The following is a 26,989-nucleotide window of genomic DNA, read 5'->3' as shown; positions in this document are numbered from 1 at the left end:
CTGTAAGATATATCTTAAAAACGGCATTAAGATTTTACGGTTTACAGTAGCAAAATTCATATGTTATAACGAGCAGCTTAATGAATATCAAAATCAAGAAACTTTTGTTTTATATTAATCCTGTATTTTAAATAAACTATTAGAAAGATTAAAAATTTCTCAGATTGAACACCCATTAGACAAAGATTCGAATGAAAAAAAAGACGAAGTACTAGTATTTTTTGAACATGGGTTTAACAGGGATAATTTAAAAATAACAAATGTGGTAGCCAATTTAGATTTTATCTCCAGCAGACAAGAGATAAAAATATCAAGTCGTCCAATTATTTCTCAGTGTGGTTCTCCACATTGTTTTGTATTTTTTGCTACCTATAGTTAAACACCAAGGAACATATGTACGCAACAGCTCGGAACTTTACAGTTTCTCAATGACTACAAATTTCCTGTTTTTTATGATATAACAAGCATGTACACAAACACGTTTAGTCATGAACTACATGAAATAAAGGCACCAAAGTAGCACAGGAATGTTTTTGAAATATTTTGAAATTTTTTTTAAATGGATTGAAAACATCTTTTCAAAACGTATATTTTTACGTGATTCTGCATGGTCTCAGAAATATTTTTAAAATGTTCCTTTTAAAAAATTTTCATAAATGTGTAAGTAACGTTTTCAAAATATGTGCAATAAAAATGTTTCAAAAACATTTCTTTAAAGCATTTTTGAAACGTTTTACTCTCTTGTGTTTTTAATGTTTTAAAGAAATGTCACTTCAAAGTTTTTTGACCTGTAATTAAAACATATTTTAGGTATAACATATTATGTTAATGTGTGTATCCATTTTGCAGTATTGTTTCACTGATTGATGTTCAGCTTTTCTCTATTCAGATGATTCATCTTCCTGATTAGTAACATGAACATTGCAGTCAGTGTTGTGATATCTTTAATATTCATACATTTTGCATAACGTAATGTTTGTCTACAATTCCTTTGTTAATAAACCTAACGCATCCCTTATTGGGAATTCTTTTGGATATACGGCATCCTTTTCCTCCTTTCATTTGCTTTTCCTTCTACAAAATAATTAGTGAATCTATACAGTGGGGTAATAGGGTTAAAATTATTTCGTTCCCAAAATTGTGGTAACCTCGATACAAAATCAAAGGTCCTACTGTGCAAATAAATATTAACCAGTTGAAAAGAATCCTATCACTAGAACTAAGGTTCAAGAATAGATAACAAAACATAGGTGATAAAATGTATTGTTGCATTTGTCATTCATGGTTCGACTAATACCCCCCCCCCCTCCCCCGAAGCTCCGCGGAGATAGCGTTTTAGAGCATCATTTATGCCTCTCCTAGATGTATTTTATCTAAAAAAAAAAAACATGGCAAAATTTAGTGCAGGCAAAAGTTTTGCCTAACGGCAGCTACGCGCCTGAGAACAAACAAGTTTGAAAGTATTTCTATCTATTCATATCGCAGATGTTGTACAAACATTGTATATCACTTTTAAGTAACAGTTTTTAATCCCGGTTTTTCAAAATTTGTATAACGTACATGTAGATTATGACAACAAAACGATATTATTATTCCATTCATATGAAAACATAAAGTGCATCACGACCGGTCCGTGAAATATACTTGTGATATGTGTATATACATTACAAAATACATTCAATTTTTAATAAACTATAATTGCAAAACAATCATGAAGTTATTCATAAGTTATAATGTTATATATATATTTGCACTATAGAACAAATATAGGTGAACAAGAATTTTAATTGATATTTATGTAATATTTTCCATTTATTGCTTATAGTAAAATTTTTGCAATCATTTTTCATCAAAAGTACAGAGTAAATATCAAGCTATGACACAACAAACTTGTGTATGAAGAAGACAGTATTTTCATGAAAAATAATGCTTCGTGAATGGGTCTATTTCATGAACTCCAAGTATACGAAAAAATGAAATTAGAAGAAGTCTATTTTTAGTTCGACCTGTTCTGGTGTACCAAAGTTCGTGCCTTTTTTCTAAAATGGACTTTCATTTTTTTTTAAATCATGAAAATTTGCGGTTTACTATAGAAATCAATAGGAAAAAGAATACAAGACTGAGACCAATTGTATTTTACGGACATTTACAGCGTTTTCTCCCTTAATTTTGAATTATACAATACATTCATATATAATTTCTGTCTCATAAGAACAGGAGTTATATGAAAGTTCACATATTAATTTCTGATAACTATAACATTTTAAACAAAATATCAAAAATGAAAATATGTCGGCTTTTCAAACATGTATAACAATTTGCATGATTCTTAGTTCGAGTGCTACTTAATTAACAGGAAACAAGATTTCCCACACAAGAGACATAACTCTGTACTACCGACGCCATGTTGAAACAATGAACTTGTATGGCCTCGTGAAAGATGAAATAACCTTTAACATCGTGCCAAACGCAATAATTCACAGGCAAAATATTTAAGAACTACAAGTATCAAACAGTACTACAAGTAGGTATTCTCTATTGCACTGTTCTATAGAAAGGTTGCCCACGATCCGCGTTTCATGATTGGTTCGAACTTTCGTTTTGCTAAAGCCTTAAGGTTCCACTATATAAATGCTACATCCCGAAAAGTTTAACCCGTACCAACTTTTCCCCGTACCCGAATACTATTTTGCAGATTTCTTCATTATTTTATTGACATTTCCAGCTGATAATTTGTCAACATTTACAAAATAATAATGTGACCCTAGTTCTATTATCTATAACATAAAATCACGCATTTTATGCTTATCTTTAGTGTTTTCATTGGATATTTTCATTTTTTGTTTGTAGTCAAAATGGGAGGTTTTATCATTGGACGCCATTTTGCGGTATTAATATTCTGGGAAATTGACTTGCGGGATGTTTTTGTCTAGATATAACGTAATATCAAATATAAATATTTAAGAACGATCGAAGTACAAAGTTAAAAGACAAGGCTGTAAAATGAATTTCTTACCAGATGCAGAAATCCCATTAAAAATATCCAAATTTGCTTTTAAATCAGCACATGTACAATGTAAGATTCTACAAACACCAGAATCGATAAGTACCGAGAAGCACATTTCCGAATAACGATCAGCAAATATTTAGGATTTTTAATGGCACAACAAAATTTGTTCACACATCATTTTGTCAAAGATAAAATATATTTGAAAATCTTGTGGGGAGTATGAAAATAATATACATGTAATAAAATTTAAAAAAAAATGGAAGATTTTTATCATTTTTTGTGATCATTGCTTTTGGAATGAGAAAAGAAAACTTAACCTTTAAATGATAAAGATTCGTTCTACCATATGAATACGAAAATTCAGCCAACCACAACATAACAAGATGTCAGCTGCTAGGCTGGATCACCTTGTGTTTTAATTCGGGAATATTATCTTCCAAACAAGGTTTGTTGGGGCAAATTTGACTAAATCCGGGCTGTTTCACCCTAATTCCGGTTCACACCTGAGTGGTTTTGCCCTACTACCGGTTCGCCCTGCGTTGTTTTGCCCTGATTTTTGTATATCAAAATAAAATAGTGAATTTAAGGATTTAGCGATCTCAGATGCTTTATTAATAAAAAAAAATGCATGTTATTATCCATATCAAAAAATATTCTTGATTTTTTTTTATTGAATTTATTCACTATAATTATTCTACGTCTCTTGTGAAAAATTGGTAAGCCTATGCAATTTGTGTGTAAATAAACTAAGTCAAAGTAAAACTGCACAACCAATTAATATCTACCAAATAATGGAAGACTAGAAATGTAAGCATGTCCTGCTCTGGGCGGTGTCTTGTTTTTTTTTCTTGTTCTTTTGCTGTTTCTTTTTTTTTTTTTTTTTGGTTTATTTTGTCTTTTTTTATGTTGTCTTGTTTTTAGTTGTTTTTGTTGAACTCTTTATATGTTTTTACTCTTATAACTCATCAATTTATAAACTGTTGCTGAAGTCTTTCCTAGTTTTTTTTTAATGTGTAGCTGCATTATATATATGTATATATATACTTGCTGTCTTCAGTTGGACTGGTACTTGGTAATTAATTGCATACAAATGACAAAACAAAAGTTTTGATTTATTTATTTATTAAGAATATTTATCATTATGTATCATACAACATAAATTCAGGTTAATTGAATAAGTAGAAAGAAAATGATAAAATTTGATTATAACTTTTATACTTTAATATAAGAAATAAAGAAATACTTTAAATAAATGTATCCCCATGCAGGTCCAGGTGTTAAAAGAATAGGCCTGCAGCAGCGCTAAGCTTGTCGTATAAGGCGACTAAATAGTGCTCAGAAACCTAGCCGGGGGCTAGGTGCTCTGCCCACAGAGCAACTGGGATGTGTGCCCCAGGTGGTGGAATGGGGTACCCCTGGCGTGTTACATGCTAGGGTTGTCAGGCTATAATACGGAAAACCTGACCGCAAACCATAGTAATGCACCGTGTTGGAAAAGATATCACGTTCCTCGCACGTTAAACAACCCTGCTGTGGTATTCGATAGGAGTAGGAACCTTTGTGCTCCGCCACACCGACCTTACCCATCCCCCCTTTTTCCAGTGGCAATCAAAATTTGTCGACCCTATTATCCTTGTGACCCATCCTTTTTTTTTCATTTCATGTTCATTTTATCATCCATTTCATGTTCATTGTCTGAATATAGCTGAAATATTGCTGCTCGGACGTTTAACCCCAACAAACAAACAAACAATAAATAAATGTAATTATTTTTAACAATGTACATTTTCTATATCAATTATTAAATAAATAATTCAATTGAATAAGTAAAAAAATAAATGAAAAAATATGAATGAAATTTTTGTACTTTTATTTATATTAGAAATTCAAATAAAAACTTTAAATAAATGTAACTTTTCTATAAGAATTTTAAATAATTACTTTAACTAAATGATTAAAAGAAAATTGTTGAAAGGCTATGAAAGAAATTTGATGTAAGAATTTTAGATTTTTAAAAAATAAAAAAATGATATTCTGAATTAGATAAAGCATTTCCTACCTGTATCACATGTACTGTGCTGCCATCTGTTACATGCATCACAAGTGATGGCATGTTGACAAGGTCGGACTGTCTGGTTACAAATAATACACAAGTTGTCTGCCATAAGGATATGTCAAGATACGGTTTCAAGAATGAATATGCCAGTTTGAACTTATGTCTTTTATACATTTTCGACAATTGCTTGAAGATCGAAAGGTTGCAAGCTGAGTTAAAGCTGAAAATAACATCTATTGTCAATTACTGTTTGCAGAATATTTCTGTAATAACAATGTCCGTTATATTTTCTTAAAAATTGAAAAACCAATCAAAATTTCAATAAAATGCCTAATTGCTCCTTAATTAGGATTAATTACTTCTTTTCTGCAGATGTTTTTTTAACGAGTTCTTTTATTTTTCTTTAGAGTACTAATTAGTTTATCATGAATAACAATACCTTTTATTTATTAAAACATCAATCATTTACCTGTTAAATTGATAAGGGCGAAACCACTCACCGATCAGGGCGAAACAACTCAGGGCGAACATGTAACTAGGATGAAACCACCCGATACCAATATGACTTATTTTTCTTGTAATTGTATAGTTTTGTTAAAAAAATATTCTTAAAATGTCTGAATTTAAAGTTGATTTTTACACTTTGAAATTAACATCCAATGATAAAACCTCACATTTTCACTATAAACAAAAAATGAAAAATGAAAATATCCGATGAAAGCATGAAAAGTAAACATGAAATGTGTGGTTTTATGTTATAAAACTATGCTAGAGCCTAGAATCAATGATTTTTAGCTCACCTGGCCGAAGGCCATGTGAGCTATTGCCATCACTGGTCGTCATCGTCCGTCTTCGTCGTGTTAACAATTTTTCAAAACTCTTTTCCTCTTAAACTACTTGACCAATCAGAACCAAACTTGGTATGAATGTTCCTTGGAGTATCCTGCATAGAATTGATGTGGAGATTTTTGATCCGTCGAAAAACATGGCGCCACTACTAAAAATAGAACATAGGGGTCAGACAGTAGTTTTTCGCATATATCTCCAAAATGGTTTGGTTAAGCCCAGTCTTGATTTGGTAAAAGTGTTCAGCATGATGAGATCTATCTGCGGTAAAATTTTCTTCTTAATCTATTAAGCAATGTTGGAGTTATTACCCTTTTTCAAAGTTTTTTACTTTTTTTTAATGTTACTTCTTTCAAAAATCTTCTCCTCTGACACTGTTTTACCAATTGAAATAATTTGGGTATAAGTGTTTCTTGGGTATATCCTGCATAGAATTGAATAGGGGTTTTTTGATCCGTGGAAAAACATGGCCACTGTTACTAAAAATAGAACATAGGGGTCAGACAGTAGTTTTTCGCATATATCTCCAAAACTGTTAGGTTTAGCCAAATTCTTTCAATAGCTGAAATGATCCTTATTTTTAGGACTACAAAAGTCTTCAGGCATAAAATTTTTCAGACGCCTTCTTATAAGAGTTTTTTTTTTAGTTTTCAGCCAATGTCTTGAAAACTATGATAGATTTAGACTTTCATTTACTGAAATGATCCTGATAATTCCTATCAAAGTTTTCTTGAGTCAAAATTGTTGGACAACTCCTTGTTTAATTTATTGCCCTTGAAAGGCAAAATTCAACAAGGTGAGTGATTCAGGCTCCTGGGAGCCTCTTGTTTGCCTTACTTGATCAAAAGATTAGACTGTGTTAGCGATCACTCTGCATGTGTTGTTTTCTTTATAAACAAATGTTTTCTCTTTGGAAATTACTAGATGGAATGGTTTAAAAAATTATCTGATTTAACTTTAGACTTTCTAGATTTAAAAATTGTTTTTTTTATATGTACATGTATCAACAAAAAAACAAGAGCCTCTTGTTAAATTATTTTTTGAAAATTCTTTAGTTGATTTTCAATTTACTAAAGTACGGAAAGGCGTTACCCAAAATTGCCATCCCAAAATCAGTCCCGTGGTTTTGTTATTTGTACAATTTTATTATGTTGGAATTAGGAAGAAAATTGCCTAAATGGGAAATACCAATTTAAACTGGTGTATTGGGGAATTTTGCATGATTTTTAAATACTTTTTCTAGGGGAAACAGTCAGTATTAGGAGGAAAGTTCTGAGTAACAAAATTACTGACAAGGCATTAACACATGTAGATGTAAAAAATCTTGCTTAACTTGCTTATGATGGCAATAATTTAATGTGTAATTACTTTCCAGATCAAAAATTCAATATGAATCAATATCCCGGTGGTTATTTACCAATGATGATGCCACAACCATACATGGTGGCAGTGAGGCTTCCCCCTGGTGTACAGCAGCCACAAAGAGCTCAGACTGCTGGGGCCGTTCTACCAGCTGGAGTTGCAGGACTAGGTGCAGCAGCTACCAGACTTGCTGCCCCTCCTCCACCCACTTCACCATCATCATCAACAGCTGCAACTGGACTTGTATCGTCTCAAGCCTTAGCTGCATCTCCAGCTCTTGCAGCTTCACCTGCTTTGATGGGAACACCGGCTATAGCATCTCCTGGATTATGTTCGCAACCTTACGGTGGTCAGGGGATCATGTCACAAGGTTTGATGACCCAGGCTTTAGGACAACCATCTCATGCATCTTTAGCTTCTGGGTTTGCAGCTCAGCAATATGCTGCTCAAGGTCTAACAGGTATGACAGCACAGGGGTTAACTGGACTAACAGCACAGCAATTTGCAGCTCAAGGATTAGCAGCACAAGGATATCCTGCTGGTGGTCTTGCAGCACAAGGATTAGCTGCTCAAGGTTTTCCTGGTGTTGTTACTCAGCCAATGGCAGCATATGGTGCCCCGGCAGGTCTTGCTTTTGCTAACCCAGCAGGTGTTCAAGGGTTGCAGTATGCTTATGCTGATCCATCTTTAGCTGGGTATGTTATGTTTTAAATTGTTTTTTAATTGTCTAGTCTCTAGACTACTATTTCAGACTCACCAGAGAATATTCTTTCGTTTTAGAGCTCAACTTCCATTTTAATGTTATTTTTGTATTGGCTATAGTAACTTTTTCTGGAAAAAAACAAGGGGACTAACAAATTTCTTATCAGCATTAAATTTCTATCACTCCTGGTGCCCACAAGTCTACTTATAGTAAGTAATTTGATCAGACTTATGTAAGGATAAAAGCACCAACATCTTTCATTCTAATGTTATAGTATACATTACTCCTTGAATATCAGTTACATATTTATTTATACAGACTTTTGTTTGCAACTTTTTAAGTTTTTGTTGTGGATTGTTGCTTGTAAAAGTACTTTACTGGTACTAATTCTTTTATTAATATTTGATTTTTAGTATGACAGGATTAATACAGGAGGTACCAGTACAAGAAGAAGTTATACCGGAATCTACAAATGTTTGTTTAGATGACTTTAACTCAGATCTTCATCTGACAATAGATTCTGATGGGTAAGTCCTTTAACTAACTACTTGGTCCAAGAGCAGTAGAATTGAAACTCTAATGATATGTCATATTATCATTCATTATTAAATTATATATAGGGTTTTGTCAGTTCTGGCTTTGTTGGCCTCATTAAACAGAGTCTGTAGTTAACTGGTACATTTATTTGAGTGTGTGTGGTAGGAATTAAGTAACCACTTCTTGTATGTGTCCTAAATATAATTTTTTTTTTCAAGATGTGTATTTTCTATCTTAGGTATGGGGCACAACCTTTGGTAAATCCTCCAGGCTTTAATTTTTGTTGGTCTGGTGCAAGGGCTACACATGGAGCAACATCGGGAAAGGTATGTATTCAAATTAAGTTTGATATTAATTTTTTTTGTTTATACAGGAATTTCATTGGTTAACTTGAAGGCAGTTAATTTATTATTAATGTTGGAAACAAGCACTTAAATATACAATGTACATGCAGTAAATCATTTTGTCTACATTCGTTTATATCTATTGGAACTCATAAGCCTGCCATTTTTTATTCCTGAAGATTTCAAGAACTATTTAAAAAAAATTGTTGTAAAAAATTAAAAAGTTTTGAAATGTTTATGATAGTTGTTTCCAACCTACCAAACTGCTTCTGAATTCATGAATTGGAATGGAAATATTTATGTCATTCTGGACCTGATTTCACAACCAAAAAGTTTTAGATGAACAGTGATGAACTGTTTCACTTTAATCTACATGTATATATATATGTATACTGTTTATCTATTGAAGTTGTATTATGAAGTCCAAGTAGTAGAACATTTACCAACTAACTTCGGGGATGATCATCAAGAAACTAATCCACATGTACTAAGAATAGGATGGTCTATGGATGAAACATCATTCCAATTAGGTATGTGACTAGGACATTACAACTAATGATTAGTTGAAACACATTTTTCTTATAAACGAATCTTGACAAGTATTTATAATAGATTCAAAAATATATATAGAAAAAAATGACTGAAATAAAATGGTTTGCAGTATCATGATAAACTTAAGCACATACTGACTATCGTTGAAGTGGGATATATTTCATCTAATTGAAAGTATTTTGTAATATTTTTATAACAACACATGCCTTTAAAATACATACATCATACATTTCAACATTTTGTAGGTTTTGCTTTAAACATTTTACCCTTGTCATTTGTCTAAGTTAAATAAATCTAAATGAAAAATATCTCTGAATGGAATTAAGTGTGAAGATTGAGGTCATGAATGATTTGTTTAAGTGGTAAACTGAAACAATGCATGCTAGTGTAAACATTTACATTTTACCTTGATGTATGGAGAAGATTTCCAGATATACTGACAACTAGAAATATAGGACAACTGGAATTCAATGTAAATTATGCCATATGTATATTTAGGTGAAGAGCCATTTTCCTATGGATATGGTGGAACAGGAAAGTTCTCTAAAAATTGTAAATTTTCAAACTATGGTGAGCCATATGGTGAAGGGGATGTCGTAGGTGCTCTTCTTGATTTGGATGCAAAGCCTCCAAGCATGTCATTTACTAAGAATGGAAAGTGGTTGGGTGTAGCAGATAACATTTCTGGCTTCCAACCAGGAGTTCGAGAGAAAGCTTTGTTTCCACATATTCTCAGCAAAAACACTAAGTAAGATATAGCAAGTTGATAACATTGTTTATATCTTAAACTGTTTACCTTGAAATATGTTAATTAATGGTATTTAATGATAATTCATTTTGTTTTAGAAAAATTATTTGTAATTAAACCCATATAGACATTTTCATTAAAACTATATGAAGTCTGAATTACTGGAGCAAAAATGTAAAGGAAGTTTTGAGAGACAGAAATCACATTTTTACCTGATTTTAAGGAATAATATTAAAAGCACAGCCTAAATGAATCTAAGAAACCTTCATATTAACCACATTAACAACAGATGTTCTTTTAGACACACATGATATTTTTAAATGATTTCAAATATAATTTTAAAATCTTTGCAGGTTTGTTGTGAACTTTGGTCAGAGGGAATCATGGTATTCTCCACCACAAGGGTTTAACTATATTATCCAACAACCTGGTCTTGTCAGAGGGATGGAGGCACCCACCAAAAAGTCTGACTGTGAGGTAAGCTTTTATATGAAATTGCTTTGAATAGTAGCTAAATTTCTAATTGAATTTATCATATTAATTTGGTGATGTACAGCAAACAGGCAGTTGCCAAAACTAGTTCATGTTGTAATGTATTTGGCCATTTATAGAATCTTTTCAAAGGCAAGTATGTTGTTATCAAAGACATAGGAGGTTTGAATTGATTTTCATAATTTTAGCTAGTAAGTATTTTGAGTTGAAGACCTATTTATAGTGGGCATAGTGGAAAAAGTATGACTTTTCTGGAAAAATCCACAGGAAAGTCCAGTTTGCTGTCCATTTTACATCCACTTGCTTATGTAATATTCAAGAATACTTAGTTTAGTAAAACCATTGCCTCCCATTTATTTCTAATAGTTACCACTAAGAACTGAAGTTAGGAAATTTCAATTTACTTTAATTTTCATGTTCCAAGTCCGACTTGTTGTGTTTTCCATTAGGAAGTACAGAGTGGGCCACACCCTGAAAAATTTGAATTTTATATCTGGTCCTAATTTGAAAAATTCTTTTTTATTGGAGGTCTCGTGAAAATTCAAGAACTGTATTTTTAAAATTGTTCATATGACTTTAATGATACTCTTATTGCAAATTGCTCCTCTTTACAAGAGCTTCTAGAAGAATGCTAACAAATTTACTCTTGTCATTAATCGTTTTTATGTTAATTGGGTACAAAGTCATCCATGAAAGTATTCTGAAAGCAGAACTATATACCTACCATATATACTTGAGTATAAGTCGATCCGCCTATAAGTCAGACCCCCTTTTCGGTCCAAAGTTTTTGGAACCTAGCCTTGACCCACTTATAAGTTGGACTGATTTCTGACAGCTGTATCGCTAACATTCCTTATACAATGCCTGCTTGCTTTGATAACTTCAATAAATGTTGAAATAAATCATTACAAGCCAGCCTGGAGTTGTGTTTATAGCAACAATTAATTTACAAGCTCTTGACAAGCCATTTGAATTGTTTTTATACTGCCATTTTTTTCATTCATTCTAATTTTGGTACAGCCAAGAACCCTAATTAAAATCATATATACAGGAAATAACAAAGAACAAAACAGAAAGTTAATACTACTCTAACAACTCATTTTTGAAGATATTTCAGTAAGTTGAGAGGTTTAATCTTAAGAAGAAATTCGTAAAAAATTGGCATAAACAACTAAAATATTTATTACTTTTATTATGAATTATGGTACACTATTGGGTCATGTTTTTATTAGACCTTTGGGTTTTAAGCTGTAGAAGTGTACAAAGGTACTCTTACATCATAAAAGGTCAGTATTGTGACAAAAATAAAGACTAATCAGTAAATAATCCAATACTGCATCATAATTTAGCTGTCAAAGGTACATGTAGAAGATGAAGACAGTTTTCCTAAAACTGATGTTTACAATTTAATTATTGGGGTAAACAGCACCAGTGTGGTTGTTCAATTTTGGTTGTCATGCTCATGTTATTATTAAGCTTTTGACATTTTCAAGCTAAAAATTTTAGTTAGAAGCTAAATCGCGTCTAAAAGTTGGAACCTTTCCCAGCAGTTAAAAATTTAATCTAAAAAATCTGACTTACAGGCAAATATTTACGGTAAATTGAATCTCAAAATATTGTGCAATATTGTATCCAAAGCTGTTGTTGTATCCATAATGAACTGTATATTTAAGTGTGTCAAAAACTAATGTTAGGTCCACACTTGCCCATTGTGAGCAGACTTCAACTGGTTGCAGTCATATCGTGCTGCACTCAGCTAAGCTTTTTATTTGTGTTTATGTTTGACCAGTATATGATTTTCTGGACATATCTCTATGAACTTAGTTTCAATTTTAGCCTTACATTTGATCTCTTAGTTTAAATATTGATGAGACCAGACTTGAGTTAATATGACAAGTTTGAAGGTAATGGCTAAGTTAGGATGTCAGGATTACATTTACTTTTCTGACTTGAATTATATTTTTTATTACAGATGGTTATGATCATTGGCCTCCCTGGTGCAGGTAAAACCACATGGGGAATCATGCACCAAAAACAACATCCAGAAAAACGTTACAATATAATAGGAACTGACACACTGATAGACAAGATGAAAGTGATGGGCTTACCGAGAAAGAAGAATTACCATGGGAGATGGGATGTGTTGATTGATAAGGCAACAAAGTGCTTAAACAAATTGTTTGAAATAGGTATGATGTGATTAGGTTTGCTGTAGTGTGAATTCCCTGTTAAACAAAATGAAGGAAGCATGCCAACACGTTTGACAATGTGTATAAATAATTTACAGTAATTTGTAAAAGTATCACTAATCTTACATGTAATTCTCTTGTGTTTATTGGCTAAGTGCTAACTTATATTCCTTACAGCTCAAAAGAAACACAGGAATTTCATACTTGACCAGACAAATGTATATCCATCTGCAAGGAAAAGAAAGATGAAAAATTTCAGTGGATTCTTTAGACGTGCCGTAGTTATCCAACCTGATGATTCCGAACTTCAGAGACGATCAGAGGAAAGGACTGTGCAGGATGGTATTGTCTTTGTTTAATTTGTATGAATTCTAGATAAAAAGATAAATAGTTCAAACATGTTTGAAAAGGGGGGAAAATCTGTTGCTTTTATTGATAGATGATCTTTTAAAAATCCCTGCAATATTCAAATTAGATACATTATTTCCCCAAGCAATTCAGAACCCTGTGGGGTCATTGCAGTTGTTTATTTGTGTACTTGAAGTTTCATACTTATTTTAAAATTTTGTTGAACTAGTAAAAGAAATTATAATGAACCTGTCAGTGTTTGCTTGGTGGGGCCTTATTATTTTAATTTATAATTTAATTTACTTCATTCAACTAAATATAAAGTATTTGTGTCCTTATATGCTACCATTTTTTCATGTTCACTACAATTCACAAAAACAAAACTAGCTCAATATCAGGACTCCAGCTACTTGAGAGAAAAAAGGAGAGGTGACTTTTCTCTCAGGGAGTCTCTAGGGAGAAGTGGGGAGTGGTCAGGGAGAAGTGAACACATAGATGCATTAATCACCAATGCTTTTTTCAAAATTAATGTGTTAATTGTTGCTTGCACACACATAGTATAAGCTGGCATTTTTATATTTTGATTATCTTTTATTGCGATGAATGTTACTTTTTTCTTTTAAGTACATACATGCAAGTAATTAATATTTTGGACAAAGTGAAATCAGCCTGCCGACTGAATGATTGACTGTTTTATGTATTCATGAATTTGGATTTCTGTTCCTGTACCCCTTACCAAATTTATTGTAGCAAAATTAAAATATGATTGAGTAAAACAAAGCTTCTTGCAATGCATTGTCCTACTGATTTTGTCTTTTTTAGCAGCAGTGGAATAGAAAATATCAGGCAGTGACATTCTGTTGAAATTTTCATTTTGTTTTTTTTTTGTTTCCCTGGTCCCACTTCATCCATAATGATTGTTGTCCGAATATCCAGTCTCTCAAGAGTATCAATAATCATGTTCAAAATTTATCACTGACAAATCAAGACTGAAACTATATTGACACATACTGTACGATCTTGTCTCAAGTTTAAGAAATGTTCCATTGAAATGGAGAATATACTGTTCAACTATGAAAAAAAGAAGATCGAAAGAAACGCTTTGGGTTATCTACCAAATTATCTATTGAGATAAATTTAACCTAAGTCCCAAGAAACCACAACACAAATTTGCACATTTTGTAATAAAATATGAATGAAAATTCAGGAAGGGTCTAAAATATGTAACCCTCACCCATTATCACTTTTCCCTGTACCCAAATAATGCTTTGCTAAAATATTAATTATTACGGTTTGTTAAGAATTAAAAATTGCACAAGATGTGCAAAAGTCAACTAACTGGTTCAGATATACAAGTATTTATAGAACATAATTCATCTGCTAAATCCTACATGTACATGAACTATTAGTATCATTATTAGATGTTTCAATAGTGATTTACACAGATGATGACATTTGTTAGATAGTTTAATATTCTCATGATGTTGTTTTTTTTTTTCAAGGATAATGTTATGAACATGGTATTTATTACATATTTACATTTTACCAAAATAATGTATATTACCCCAATAAAAAACAAACTTCTTTTAATATTCCAGGCAAATTTGTTCCTGAATCAGCTGTTATGGAAATGAAATCAAATTTCAAACTACCTGATGTAAATGATCATTTATTTGACAAGATTGACTATGTTGAGTTAAATAGAGATGCCTGTCTCAAACTGGTTGAAAGGTATGTACATTATGAATTGTCATCTGAACGAAAAGCTGTTAGGTAACCAAAGTTTTTTTTTCCAATGTCAAAATAAGTCTCAAGTATATATTTAGTTTGTTGAGACTGTTCCAGAAATAATTGCATTGGGGATAGGAAGGCACATTTTATTTGACCCCACCATGCATACAATATTTATTAGTTCTTACATTGTTAAGGATCTTTAAATAAACAATCAACCATCAAGTTTTGCCTTTGGACCACAGCACACAATTCTGGACTGCCCTTAGTAAAAATTTAAATCTCTACAGCTTTGAGACTATCTACAGGTCGAAATTTTAGTTGGTAGGCTGAAAGTGAAAACTTGACATATACATATATTTATAGAATCTTTACATCTTGTGGTATGTAATTATTGCAGTTTCTTTTAACATAAGATTAATTAGATAGTGCTGATGTTGTTACTATTGGTAATGATGGTATCATAAGATAGATGATGCCATTGGTCCTTGTAAACTTTGGATGACTTTGTTTGTGGCCTAATTTTGTCATATTTCAAACTTCCATACTGTGGCCCAGTTGTGTCATATTTCAATTTTCTGTATAACACAATTCATGAACAGCTGAGATGTTAACTTCCTGGAACAGGGATGTTTCTAATGTAAACAATGAATGAAGTAATTGCTTACACACAGGGCTATGGTTTTTTTTTTTCAATGAAAATCAATTGTTCCAATTCTTTGTTAAAACTTAAATCAGTATTTTCTTTTTAATGAAGAAGATACAAAACTATAAAAAATCCAGTATACTGTTTGTGTTCTGATTGGAACTATTCGGCCATTTGGCTGCACTTAATTCAGAAATTTTGAAGAATTCTACAGGAAGTAACTTCCTTCCAGACTGAAATCAGACTCTTTAGTGCTTCCTCAGCTATACCTAAATGCATATTGGATACCATTATGACGACCCATTCTCAATTTTTTGTTTTATTAACTTCCATGTCAACTGTGACTATCATAATTTGACATCACAGTATTAATATGATGAAGGTGAAACCTTTTAACGCTCCCGAAAAAAAACAAATGATTGTAAACAACTTTGATAATTTTTGTCAGCTCTGATTTGATATTTTGTACTTATAACCTTCAAGTATGGCAAATTTTGTGATGATATATATATTTATCCGAAAGCATTATAGTGATTGTTGTAGTCTGATATATCTATTGGGCGAAATGTCCGGCATTCATAAGGAATTATTTGTTGTCATGGTCCGAAATGTCTTTGGGTCTAATTGTCCAGCACTGGTTAACATTATGGTTCTTATATTTGTGAAACGTCTTCAAAGATTTCTTTTGTTGCATTTAGTTTTGCTTCATTCTGTTCCATTTTGTAAAGTTAAATTATCTTTTTATAAAGATTTGATTTATTTTATCGAATTGATTTGTTTCGATTCTTTCTTTTATCGATTATTTTCTTTTCGTTTTCATTTCACAATTTTTATGACCCGAGAATTATGGGTAATATTGATTATGTAATTTTCGTAAACATCTGGACGCCATACTGCAGACTATAATGCCAACCCTATCTTGGAAAATCTATGATTCGATTTGTATTTAATTATCGAAACTAGCAAATATTTTCTGAGACTGGTTTGGCTCTCAATCACACATTTACAAGTATACGCAAATGAAACAGCCATTATGCTGTTTTTTTTTCGGCTCCTGAAGATGCAGGTACAACCTGGATATTGATTTTTCTTGCCATAAGTATACAGAACCAAGTTGATAGTACAACCTGAAGGGAGCGTAATAAAATAACTGGTTTGTTATTATCTTTATTGACAAAATGAAATAGAATTAATGCCTTTTAAGAAATATTTATTTAAAGCTACACACATTTCAGGTATAACAATGAAGGCAAACATGGTGGGCAGCCTAGAGGTCAAAGTCAACCTTTCCAACCACCAGCAGATTTACGACAGGTAAGTTGTACAGGTATGTCATCAAACAACATGGAAATTTTTGGGGGATTTTATGTGCTGGCAGAAAATTGATATATTAAAACAATGATTTAGTTATAGAAAATGATATAGTCAATGCTTTAAGATCTTGTGTTATTTTTTGGATTGGAATGAATCTGTAATTGTTATAATGTTAATTGTCCTTTGTAAAGCAAGTTTGACTTTGATTTGAAAAGGTGATGGCTGAAAAAAATTTCCATGTTCAATATACACTGTGTGTAATGTTATTGTATAGTAGTTTAAACCATCAGAATGGATGTATGTACTTGTTTTATAAATATTTGCTATACCTTTAGTATATTACAGATACCAAGTAAGGTATTGATTTACTTTATACTTTATTACATTGGTTAATAGCTACAATATGTCTTATTTGTAATGAAAATATGGTCCTAGTAAAAATTCACATAGTTACAACTATAGGTTAATAAAATAAAAACTTTCTGAAGTGAATGATTAATGACGGATCTAAAAGTAAAAAATTAGAATGAATTGGATATAATTGAATAGATGTTATAATGACAGGATACTTTTTTGACTCGTTCATATTGTTTAGGCTTGTCATCTTTTTTAACAGATTTGAATACTGTCATGAAGGTATTACCAAAAACATCTTTTTCTTCATTAAGCTGCTAAAGTGGAACTTTTAGCTGCATTTCCTTATCAGTAAAGTGAATTGAAAAAACATGGATAGTAGTGATTTATTAAGGCAATGATTAACATGTTAAAATGTCCATCAAAATTTATTCCAAGTCCATGATTCCATTGATTTTTCTTACAATAAAAGTGTATAGGATTCGTTTGATTGTGGAAATGGTTTTGATTTGATAATTTCAATTTGCATTGTTCTAAGATTAAAGATTTTTTAACGTTTAAACTTCAGTTAGAAATATGTATTTAAATATCTTTCCTAATGAGTAGAAGGGTTTTTAGCACCAAGTTTATTACTTAATAATACAATATATTATTGATATATCAAGCTTCTGTGTAAAGTAGTTGCATGTTTTTTTTCCATGATTTTAGATATTAAGGGAATATTAAGTTTGACATTTTGTGTCAGCCAATAATTAACAGAAAGGAGTAATGTGATTATATATTGACAATCTGTGAAATGAAAATGTTTTAGCAGTTGGATAGAATATGAGCAATGAAAACTGATTCCTTTTTTATGATATTCAATAAAGAAATGGTTAAAGGGTGACCACCCAAATGACATGATTTCAATCACCAGCCAATACAGTTGAAATAAAAATGACCCAGGCATGCACTCTCAATTTTATTGGAGTAAAGTTTTGAAGTTTATATTCAAGACATGCAACAATTCACCAGTTATCAAGTATATTTTATTAGTAATGAAAGAAACGTACATTAAACGTTGCTTACAGAGAAAGCATGATGAAAAAACTTCATACTGTGTTTGATGTTTGAACAGCACACTATGTATGCTTTCTGCACATTTCTAGTAGCTTCCAGTTATGGAACCTGAAGAGTGAATTCTGCTGATTAAGCTGATTATAGTGCTCTAACAAAGAATATGTTCTTCAATAACAAATATGTCCAAATTGATTGTAGGTCTCATGTCTGATATGTATACCTCTAAGCTGCTTATGATTTCTGTGAAATAAATAGGATAGAATTTTTATAGTTCCCCTCTAAAAACTTAGATTCACCTTTGAAAGTGAACTTAAGAAATTGAATGTCTTACAGAGTTATTTCAGTTCCAGTGGCACCAGTCCTGTATTTTATTTTTCTAACCCTTCTTTTGATGTGATGTTCTGTGTTATGTGTTTATTATTTATATACATAAATTAAAAGGAACATTTTGCAACAAGTTATTTTTATAAAAATGTAATTGAGAGTTTTTATTCTTGTTTTTCACAGAAGGAACATACTAATTGTAGCTGAGTGTTTTCTTAAAATAATCTTCATTTTAAAAAACCATTGCATACCTCACTGCCAAAATGAGTTAACAGTATTGGATCACAAATCTTTTTTTTTCATATTTAAGACAGTTTTAAAGTGCACATCTATTTAAGGAATGATAAATATATTGAAACAAGCAATATATTATGTTAATGTGATTCATAAATATATTATTCATCACATTCCAAAATGAGCTTTCTCTCAGGAGTATTTTATCATAATAATAAGAATGTACAATATATCTGGTCCATCAGTATAAGCTGTCACAAACAATAAGTAACTTTGTCTAGCTAGTAATGATAACACATTGATTATTGTCTTCGATTATCACATACTCCTGTATGCTAGTTCTCCTTGAACACTAACCAACTGACACAACACACTTCTACTTTTGATTTAATCTTAGAATATGATTAATGAGTTTTATATTTTATTATTGTGTATTCAAAAATACATTCATACTTAAATCTATGAATTTTATGAAAACAATTTTAATTCTCCTCTGTTCTTCTGTCTGTATGTAAATATTCTGGTAGTTTTCTACAACAGAACTAAAATGTATATACCTTTAGCGTGTAGGATGGTGATATTGCTTGTAAGGACAGAATAGTGTATTTACAACAGAAAAAAAATATCTCTTTTGATCTTTAAGTCTTGTAATGAAATTTGAACTCAAGTCAATTTTAAGACATGATTTTTATTACATCATACTAGAAAGTCAGAATCATATGCTTCTGGTTCAGTTGTATTCTGAAAGTGAAGAAAATTAAGACAGAACAACACTAAGCAAAATGTAGCTTACATTTATTTATCTTAAAACCCATTCATATAGGACTAAATGTGTTATAATTGGAAGATTCTCATGAGTTTGTTCTGCATGACAGTAGAATATTGTCTTACAATTGAAGACCTAATTAGCTAATTTAAGGGGTGGGTTTTGGATTTTAGATCTTCTGAATGTGCCCACCAAATCATGTGTATTACTAGTGTCTCATATAAGAATTTATTCTTAGTAAACAAGGTGAATAGTTGATAAATACACATAGAAATAAAGTTCTATCAAAATACAGCTAACAACTGAATTCCAGTGTAATTGTCAAGTATCTGCTATCCATATAATGATAACTAACAGTGAAGAATATATAATATCAAGTTTTACTTTGAAAATGCAAAAAAGAAAATAATGATAGAATGACTTCATTTTGTGTGCTTTTTAATGATTTAAACTAGGTTTCATGTAATAAGTCAGGCTTTTTATTTATAGATCTCAATGATGTATTAAGTTTTCATTAAATTATTTTTTGTTTGAATTATATTCTACATAGAATTATTTAAAGGATATTTTATGTTCCATATTTATGCAAATTAGTTTGAATTTAAGTGTTTCAGTGCTTTTTACGTTTAACATAACTTACAAGAAAACAAACAGCAATTTGTAACAGACAGAAATTTCTTCTTAGCCAATAATTCAGTGGTAGATTAATGTATTGTTGCAAAAATTCATTCTAACCAAAATGTCAACAGTGTCTGCAATTTCCTTCCCAAAATATAATACTCTAGTCATATATATTTTTCTATTTTACCAGTTTCAGATGGGAAATTAAGGAACCCTGAATTTGTTTAAGGCTTAAGTTGTTGATGAGGATTACAACTTCTATGTATTAGAAGATTTAGCATGGAAGACTCTCTCTTGTTTAAGTGTTGTTTAATCTGTGTTTGCTGTTACCATTATAGTTCTTGTTTCAGTAATTTCACCCCCTTTATTTGGTTCATTCACCTTTCATAGGCTACTTAGTACATATATTAATTAATGTATAAACAATTAATGGTCTTCTTCTAGAGGGAGAAAGGCAGTTGTATCATTTTAAACATGACTTTCCTTAACACTGTATATTTGAAGTGATATTGATGCTACACCATGATCTATTGCATGATCAAATCTATATTGTACTTCTGGGATTTGGTTTATTGAAGGATATTTCCAACTAAATTTTGACATGTATATTTTACAATCTTATTATATAAATTGCTTTGGTTATCATGGTCCTTACACCTATTTAGCTAAATAGTAGCCCAGTTAAAAAAGTTCAGAAGATATTGTGCATTGCAGTTTTTTTTAATCCTGAGCCTGCCTGCTATTGAGAAATACTAAAAAGATAATAACAGTAATAATTTTGTCTGAAAATCTTATTTAGGGAATTTGCTATGTTGAAAGTACTTTTGTTTTTCATGCAGTTTTTATCTCTGTTTAGGTATGCAAAACCAAATTTTCTCTTATCACTGTCATTGTGTAAGAGTGAATGTTGCAGAAAATTACTAACTTTCTATTTGATTTCATATAAATATTAATATTCCAATACTTTCACTAAGAATAGATTAGTCTTATGAGATAAAGAATACCATATGCAAATAACTAACAGTATTTGCCTTCAAACTTCTAGGTTTTACTTCAGTTGAACTGATTCATGTTTGTTTTAACATATATTTAGTTAATTTCAGTATTTTGCAGAATTGAAAATAGATTTTAATTTTATTTTATTCATATAAGTGATGTATTCCTCAGCTATATACTTGTGGCATAACCAGCTGAGATCTTAATTATTGTGCAATAGAACTTAAGTTTACTTCTTGACTGTTAAATATCTTATTTTACATCTTATACCGCACCAGCGAGGACAGCTTTTATTAACAAAATAGTCCGGGTGAATTTGAATATCACCACTACCATTGCTGTCTTACAAGATTTTGCCTATCTGTCCTTTCTTTCTGTTAATATGTAATGCACTTCCTTTGCCTAATGAATTGCAAAATGTTTCTTGTGTAAAGCTCCTTTCAAATGAATAATACTATTCTAGACAGAGTTTATTTCAAAGAGTTGTGTATACCGTAGTTACAGTAGATCCTCATCACATCTTCATATATCCTAAATGTTATAATTCAAGTGAACTCCATCCATTTTTATGTTCAACTGCATGTTAATACTAACAGTTGACTGCATTAAACATGCATTCCTTCACATTTCATGCAATTTTGCATTTTTCAGCATTTTAATATTAATTACAACTGACTGTTATCCTAATGATATGACATATTGGTTATAAGTGGGAATACATCTTGTCTTATATATTGATAACATAGCAGCTGTCTGTTTGTTGAAGTGTTGTTTCGGAACTGTGTTTAATTGTCGATTGTTTTTGAAGAAGGTCTGCATGATGGTGGGGGCTCTTAGTAGATTAGTTCTCAGAATGGCTTTAATATTTAAAACCAGAATCACACTCATTGCATATTTTAGAAAAGCTAAGAAGTGCTGTGGCACTTTTTTTTATTGAAGCAGTATTGCATTAGTTGTATATACTGGTTGCTATTTTATTATTTATAAAGAAATTAGATGCTTTAAACTTGTAGACAGATTTAGTTACCTCAAATAGTTGTATGGACATATATGAAACATTGAATATGAAATGAAAATTTTCTTTAATTGAAAACCTAGAGATTATGTTTGACAATATCAGAAAGTGTTGAAAATATAATATATATATATAAATGATAAAAAACACCAATTTAAGTGCTTCCTTAGGAACACTACTTGTTACTTTAAAATAGCAGTTGTATGCAAGTCTAAGTCAATAGTATTAACTAATTATACAAACCATTGGAAAATGTCTCTGTTCCTTGATTTTATCTAAATGACATGGATTTCAGCATTTTATATTTCTTTCTACAAAGCAAAAAAGTTTAAGTGATCTTCTATTAAAATCTCTTAGTTTTCCCCACACTTAACAATCAGTGTTCAGGTTTTGTGTCCAATGTACAGAACAGTTCAAATAATAATATTTGAAAAAAAACATTTTTAACAAGTTAAAAATAAAAACAAGTATTTATCTGTTGACAGCCTAAAACTTTATCAGTCAGAACTAAATATATTAAAGAAACGAATGTTTTTTCTGAGGGGGTCTGCCATAACTCGATTGTGTAACTGGTGCTAAGTATATAGATAAGGTATAGCAATTTAACAGGTGGTCAATATAATTTCCTTAGGTGGATACTATACAGTACATGTTTAAGAGTTCTATAAGTACTTAATTTCAAACTTTTTTGATTTAGAACAAATCTTCAGAGCTGGAAACATGATTTTTCAAGAAGGAAAATTGAAGAAAACCAACTTGTGCTTCCTAAAAATAATAGTTATTTGGAGCCAGTTAGCTGTATTAAGCATCCCATTTATGTAATGAATTTGGTGTTTGTACACTTCTGGCCGGATATGATTTGTCATGTCAGAGATCAACTCTGACAATTTATTTGCTTCTTAAAACATCTCTTGTTGTTTTGACTAATGTGCAGTACTCTTGTAAATTGTATATGGTTACTTTATGCATATACATTAATGTTAATTATACTTTTCTAATTTATTTCACACATGTCTATAAATTGTATTTATTACATGAATATAAAGTCAAGTTTTTAATAACTTTTTACTCCAGTTATCCAATTTTGTCTTTTGTTAAAAGTTTCTAAATTATGTGGTCTGTATTTCATTTACATGAATTTGCTACAATTCGATTTTAATTATCAGTTTAAGAAACATTTTCATTATTTCACTGAAATCTCTGCAATGATTGTTTTACTTTTAAATTTTTAAGTTAAGACAATACATAGTTCAGGTTTCGGATTACCAAGTTAGTTGTGTGAAGAAAACAAACATATACATGCACATTGGTCAAGACATGAGAGCATTTGCTTGTGTTATGTTCATTACTATTTTTGTCTTTTGATTTTCATAGGGACAGCCGTTCTATCAGCAAATGCCAGGACAAGGATTAAGACCATTGACCCCACAAGGGCAAGGATTTGGACAAGCTGGTATGGGATATAGACCACCAGAGCCTGCTGGTGGTGGTTTTGGTGACAGATTGCCTTCACATGATAGAAATGAAGAACCTTCACAGAAAAAGGCACGATATGAAGCTGCAAACTCCAGTGCTAGTGCACTAGATTTCATTAAACAGGAATATAGTGGTGGTGATGAAGAACAAAAACAAGGTCAAAAGAGGGTGAAAAAAGAACCTCAGTGGAATCAAATAGCATATGGAGGGGGCGCTCAAAGTCTTCAGGGTGCTGCTGTTCAAGGAGCACAGTTTCAGCAAGGAAATCCAATGTATTTTCAACCTCCTCCTCCACCGCCTGATGCTATTAAAGCAGCTCAGGGTCAAAACTGGCAGCAACAAGCACAAGCTGAGCTGTTTGGAAATCAACAAGCCTTCCAACAGCAAGGGGGCACAGCAAGTTCTTTACCAAATATAGCAGCCCCTCCTCCAAACTTTCAAGGAGGACAACAGTTTAGTCAACAGAAACCTCCTCAAGGAGGTGGATTTGGGGGTCCGCGAATGCAACAAGCTGTCAAATCTGAACCACAGTCATTTGGATTTGCAGGTCAATTCGGCAAATCTCCTACATCAAACATACAACAAGGTCATGGTCAATCCCCTGGTGCTGATTCTAAATCTTCTTCTGGGGATGATAAACCTAAGAGGGAAAGACGTCGACCAAGTAAATGGGATACACCCTCTGATGATAATTCACAAGGTGAAGCAAGTTATAGTGCTGAGGTTCAAAACCACATAGCCGCTGCCGAGGCTGCTTATCAAGCAATGGGTGATGATCCAAATCAAACCAAACAGGAGTCTGATGCTGGAAATGGGTCATCTCGAGGAAATAGACCAAAACCTAGTGAACAGTTTAATCAAGGGCATAGGTCTAATGACCAAGGCAGCCAGAATAGACCACACAAAAATTTTGGTGGTCCAAATCAATTTGGTCCTGGAATGGGAATGAAGCAGGAGCAAGATCAGTTTGATGGTGACCAGGGTGGATTTGGTGGGCCACCAGGACCAGGTTTTGGTGATGGCATGAGAATGCATGGACCTCCTCATGGTAGAGGTGGATTTGGTGGCAGACCACCAAGACCTTTGATGGGACGTGGAGGGCCTCCAAATAGACCTCCTTTTAGAGGGCCACCTCCTGGTGGACCACAAGGATTTCCAGGCCCAGGTAGAGGCCCACCCCCAGGTGGACCAGGTGGTCCACCACGGGGTCCATTTAGACCCAGAGGACCTCCTGATCAAGGGTTTGGAGGGCGAGGATTTGGCCCAAGGCAGGGACCACCTCCTTTTGGTCCTAGAGGAATGAGAGGACCCCCTCCAAGAGGTGGGCCAAGGGGTCCTAGACCCTGGTAAATCAATTACAGATTTTGTTGTGCTTATATTCAGAATCTCTCCTTTATACATTTCTATTGGAAACACTTAATTTTATTGGTTTTAATCATGCTTGTAAAATTTGTAAATAAATGAATTGTGACTCTCTTTTATATATCTATTGACAGTCATCAATACTTCAAGCTTTTCTTTGGAAATATTTTAGCTTCATTTCACATGCCTCTTCAAGTTACAAGGAGAATTAGTATATTTTTATTAATGCGTTCAATTGTTACCATGATCAGTTTTGTCAAAGATCTTGAATTAGTTAACAGTTTACCCAACCAATTTTGTTTGCAGAGGATAATTTAAAATGTGAAGTAATATTTGCTTTTAAACAAAATGGCTGTAAGGTCTAGATTTTCTTCCCAGACTGGCAGACTTATCTGGTGTTCTTAAGACCTGAAGATGTCAAGATCATTAATTTTAGATACATTCATAGGCCTTATCATTTTACATCCCAACTAATTAAAGCGGTTGCTATAATAGCATGCTTCATTTGTGTATATATATATAGTACAATTTTAGGTTGAAATATCGGTATCATGGCTTGTCTTATAACAATTGTAGAATTCGTGTATCAACATTGTTGTATATTTGCCATGTTTTTCAGCTTTGTATTTCAGGTTCTTTTATTGTTTCAGGAAGTCCAATTAATCTCATATCTTTCTCGAACATTGTTTACCAGAATGTTTTAACAATCCCTTTTCATTATTGCATGAAAATTGCTGTAAATTAGCTATAAATTATTCTTTTGTTTTGTTAAATAGCTAATTGGATAATGATATAAACTAAAATGGTACGAAGGATGATTCTAGTTCTCCTTGTACAGTGTCTGCCTACACTGTAGCTTCTGTCTCTTAATTTCAAAGTTTTTTTAGTGAATATTTTTACAGGTGTTACTGTTAAAACCCATAGGTGCACTTAGCTAGTTTTATTAACTAATATTTGCAGCAAAATAGTATCAGTATCAATAACACGTTCAAGTACTATTTGATTCATGTTTGAAGTACAAATTTCAGGCTCAAGTGAACTAGTTTTGAAGTACCAAAAGTTTTATTCATGAAGCAAATTGATTCAAATTTTTCAATGAAAATTTGTTTTATCATAATTGAGATTTATTAATTTTGTGTTTTTTTAAAAATAAATTTGCCATGCACTTATTATTAGGAATATTCTACTCTCTTAGTTTTTTTTAACTACATTGCTGTTGAATAAAAGAATGATTTTACGTTGAATGAATTGAGATGATGTCACCAGTTTGAATATCAGTTCCATTTTTTATATCTTGAAATACATTATAGAACTTCACGTTTCATATCTGATTGATGTTAACAACTGAATTTCATTGCTGCATGCGATGCGTGTTTAAATATTGTCATATTATCGAATACTGTGTCATTACGTCTTGTGTAGTTTTGTGTAGAAAAAAAATTAATTTCAGCATTTTCAGATTATTGATGAGATATGAAGCAGTGCAGGAAGTTACGTAGAAATGAAATAGGAATCAAATGTGATATTTTGTTCCTTTTTTCTGTTGACATTCTATTTTATTTCAGCAATTACATTACAGAAAAAACAATATTGCACACATCTGAGAGTACGCGTTTCAAATTGTTAATACTTGCGCAAGAAAAAAAAATATACATATAATCAATTGCATCACAGATCAATCTTTATGGTGCCCCGTTAATTCATTATTCATTTCAAATATAAATTCGTGAGAAAGGAAATTTTCAAGGGAAAAAAGTCTGCAAAACATACTCAAATTTTTTTTTCCTGTTTTAGGGGATGGGATACGTTTTGTTCGGAATGCAATTCTTTAAAGTAACTGCTACTGTAATTGTTGTATGTTTTGAACGATGATTTAAAAATGACTATTAAATCAGTTATCCATA

At 31.7% G+C, this 26,989-nt stretch overlaps 3 protein-coding genes across 4 annotated transcripts in view; 1 reads left to right on the top strand and 2 right to left on the bottom strand.

Moving 5' to 3' along the window:
- LOC148618774 (uncharacterized) overlaps positions 1 to 3,112 on the bottom strand; it is a 26,660-nt gene extending 23,548 nt beyond the window's left edge. Inside the window, exon 1 of the mRNA XM_088577971.1 lies at positions 3,017 to 3,112. Coding sequence (XP_088434097.1) covers positions 3,017 to 3,034 — 18 coding nt within the window. The 5' untranslated portion in view covers positions 3,035 to 3,112. The remainder of the gene's footprint in view (positions 1 to 3,016) is intronic.
- On the top strand, positions 2,390 to 26,989 carry LOC148618773 (uncharacterized). The gene is made up of 12 exons (XM_088577970.1): positions 2,390 to 2,524; positions 7,288 to 7,969; positions 8,391 to 8,504; positions 8,753 to 8,840; positions 9,268 to 9,388; positions 9,909 to 10,158; positions 10,512 to 10,635; positions 12,623 to 12,839; positions 13,017 to 13,181; positions 14,786 to 14,918; positions 16,800 to 16,878; positions 23,622 to 26,989. The coding sequence occupies exons 2-12, from the start codon at positions 7,302 to 7,304 to the stop codon at positions 25,071 to 25,073; spliced, it is 3,411 nt and encodes a 1,136-aa protein (XP_088434096.1). The 5' UTR covers positions 2,390 to 2,524; positions 7,288 to 7,301; the 3' UTR covers positions 25,074 to 26,989.
- LOC148618772 (uncharacterized) overlaps positions 18,219 to 26,989 on the bottom strand; it is a 28,203-nt gene continuing 19,432 nt past the window's right edge. The window contains exons 13-14 of one of the 2 annotated variants that reach the window (XR_015921441.1): positions 22,491 to 22,558; positions 18,219 to 18,531 (exon numbers count right to left, since the gene is read on the bottom strand). Coding sequence is in view for 1 of the 2 variants with exons in the window: in XM_088577976.1 (XP_088434102.1) it covers positions 18,523 to 18,531 (9 nt within the window). In the remaining variant the exon portion in view is untranslated. The remainder of the gene's footprint in view (positions 18,532 to 22,490; positions 22,559 to 26,989) is intronic. The other variant, XM_088577976.1, reaches the window with a different exon arrangement.

The sequence above is a fragment of the Perna viridis genome, chromosome 4 (genome assembly GCF_037379345.1).
Source record: "Perna viridis isolate PV_CMFRI_1.1 ecotype Kerala chromosome 4, ASM3737934v1, whole genome shotgun sequence".
Lineage (NCBI taxonomy): Eukaryota > Metazoa > Mollusca > Bivalvia > Mytilida > Mytilidae > Perna > Perna viridis.
Note: the sequence above shows the minus strand (reverse complement) of the source record. Positions and strands in the feature narration are given on the sequence as shown.

What these genes read in the sequence shown, in the direction of transcription:
- LOC148618773 (XM_088577970.1), top strand. Translation starts at nt 7,302, where the DNA reads ATGAATCAATATCCCGGTGGTTATTTACCAATGATGATGCCACAACCA. An exon ending in CTGACAATAGATTCTGATGG is followed by an intron (nt 8,505 to 8,752) that starts GTAAGTCCTTTA and finishes TTTCTATCTTAG; the next exon opens with GTATGGGGCACAACCTTTGG. An exon ending in GGAAAGGACTGTGCAGGATG is followed by an intron (nt 13,182 to 14,785) that starts GTATTGTCTTTG and finishes TTAATATTCCAG; the next exon opens with GCAAATTTGTTCCTGAATCA.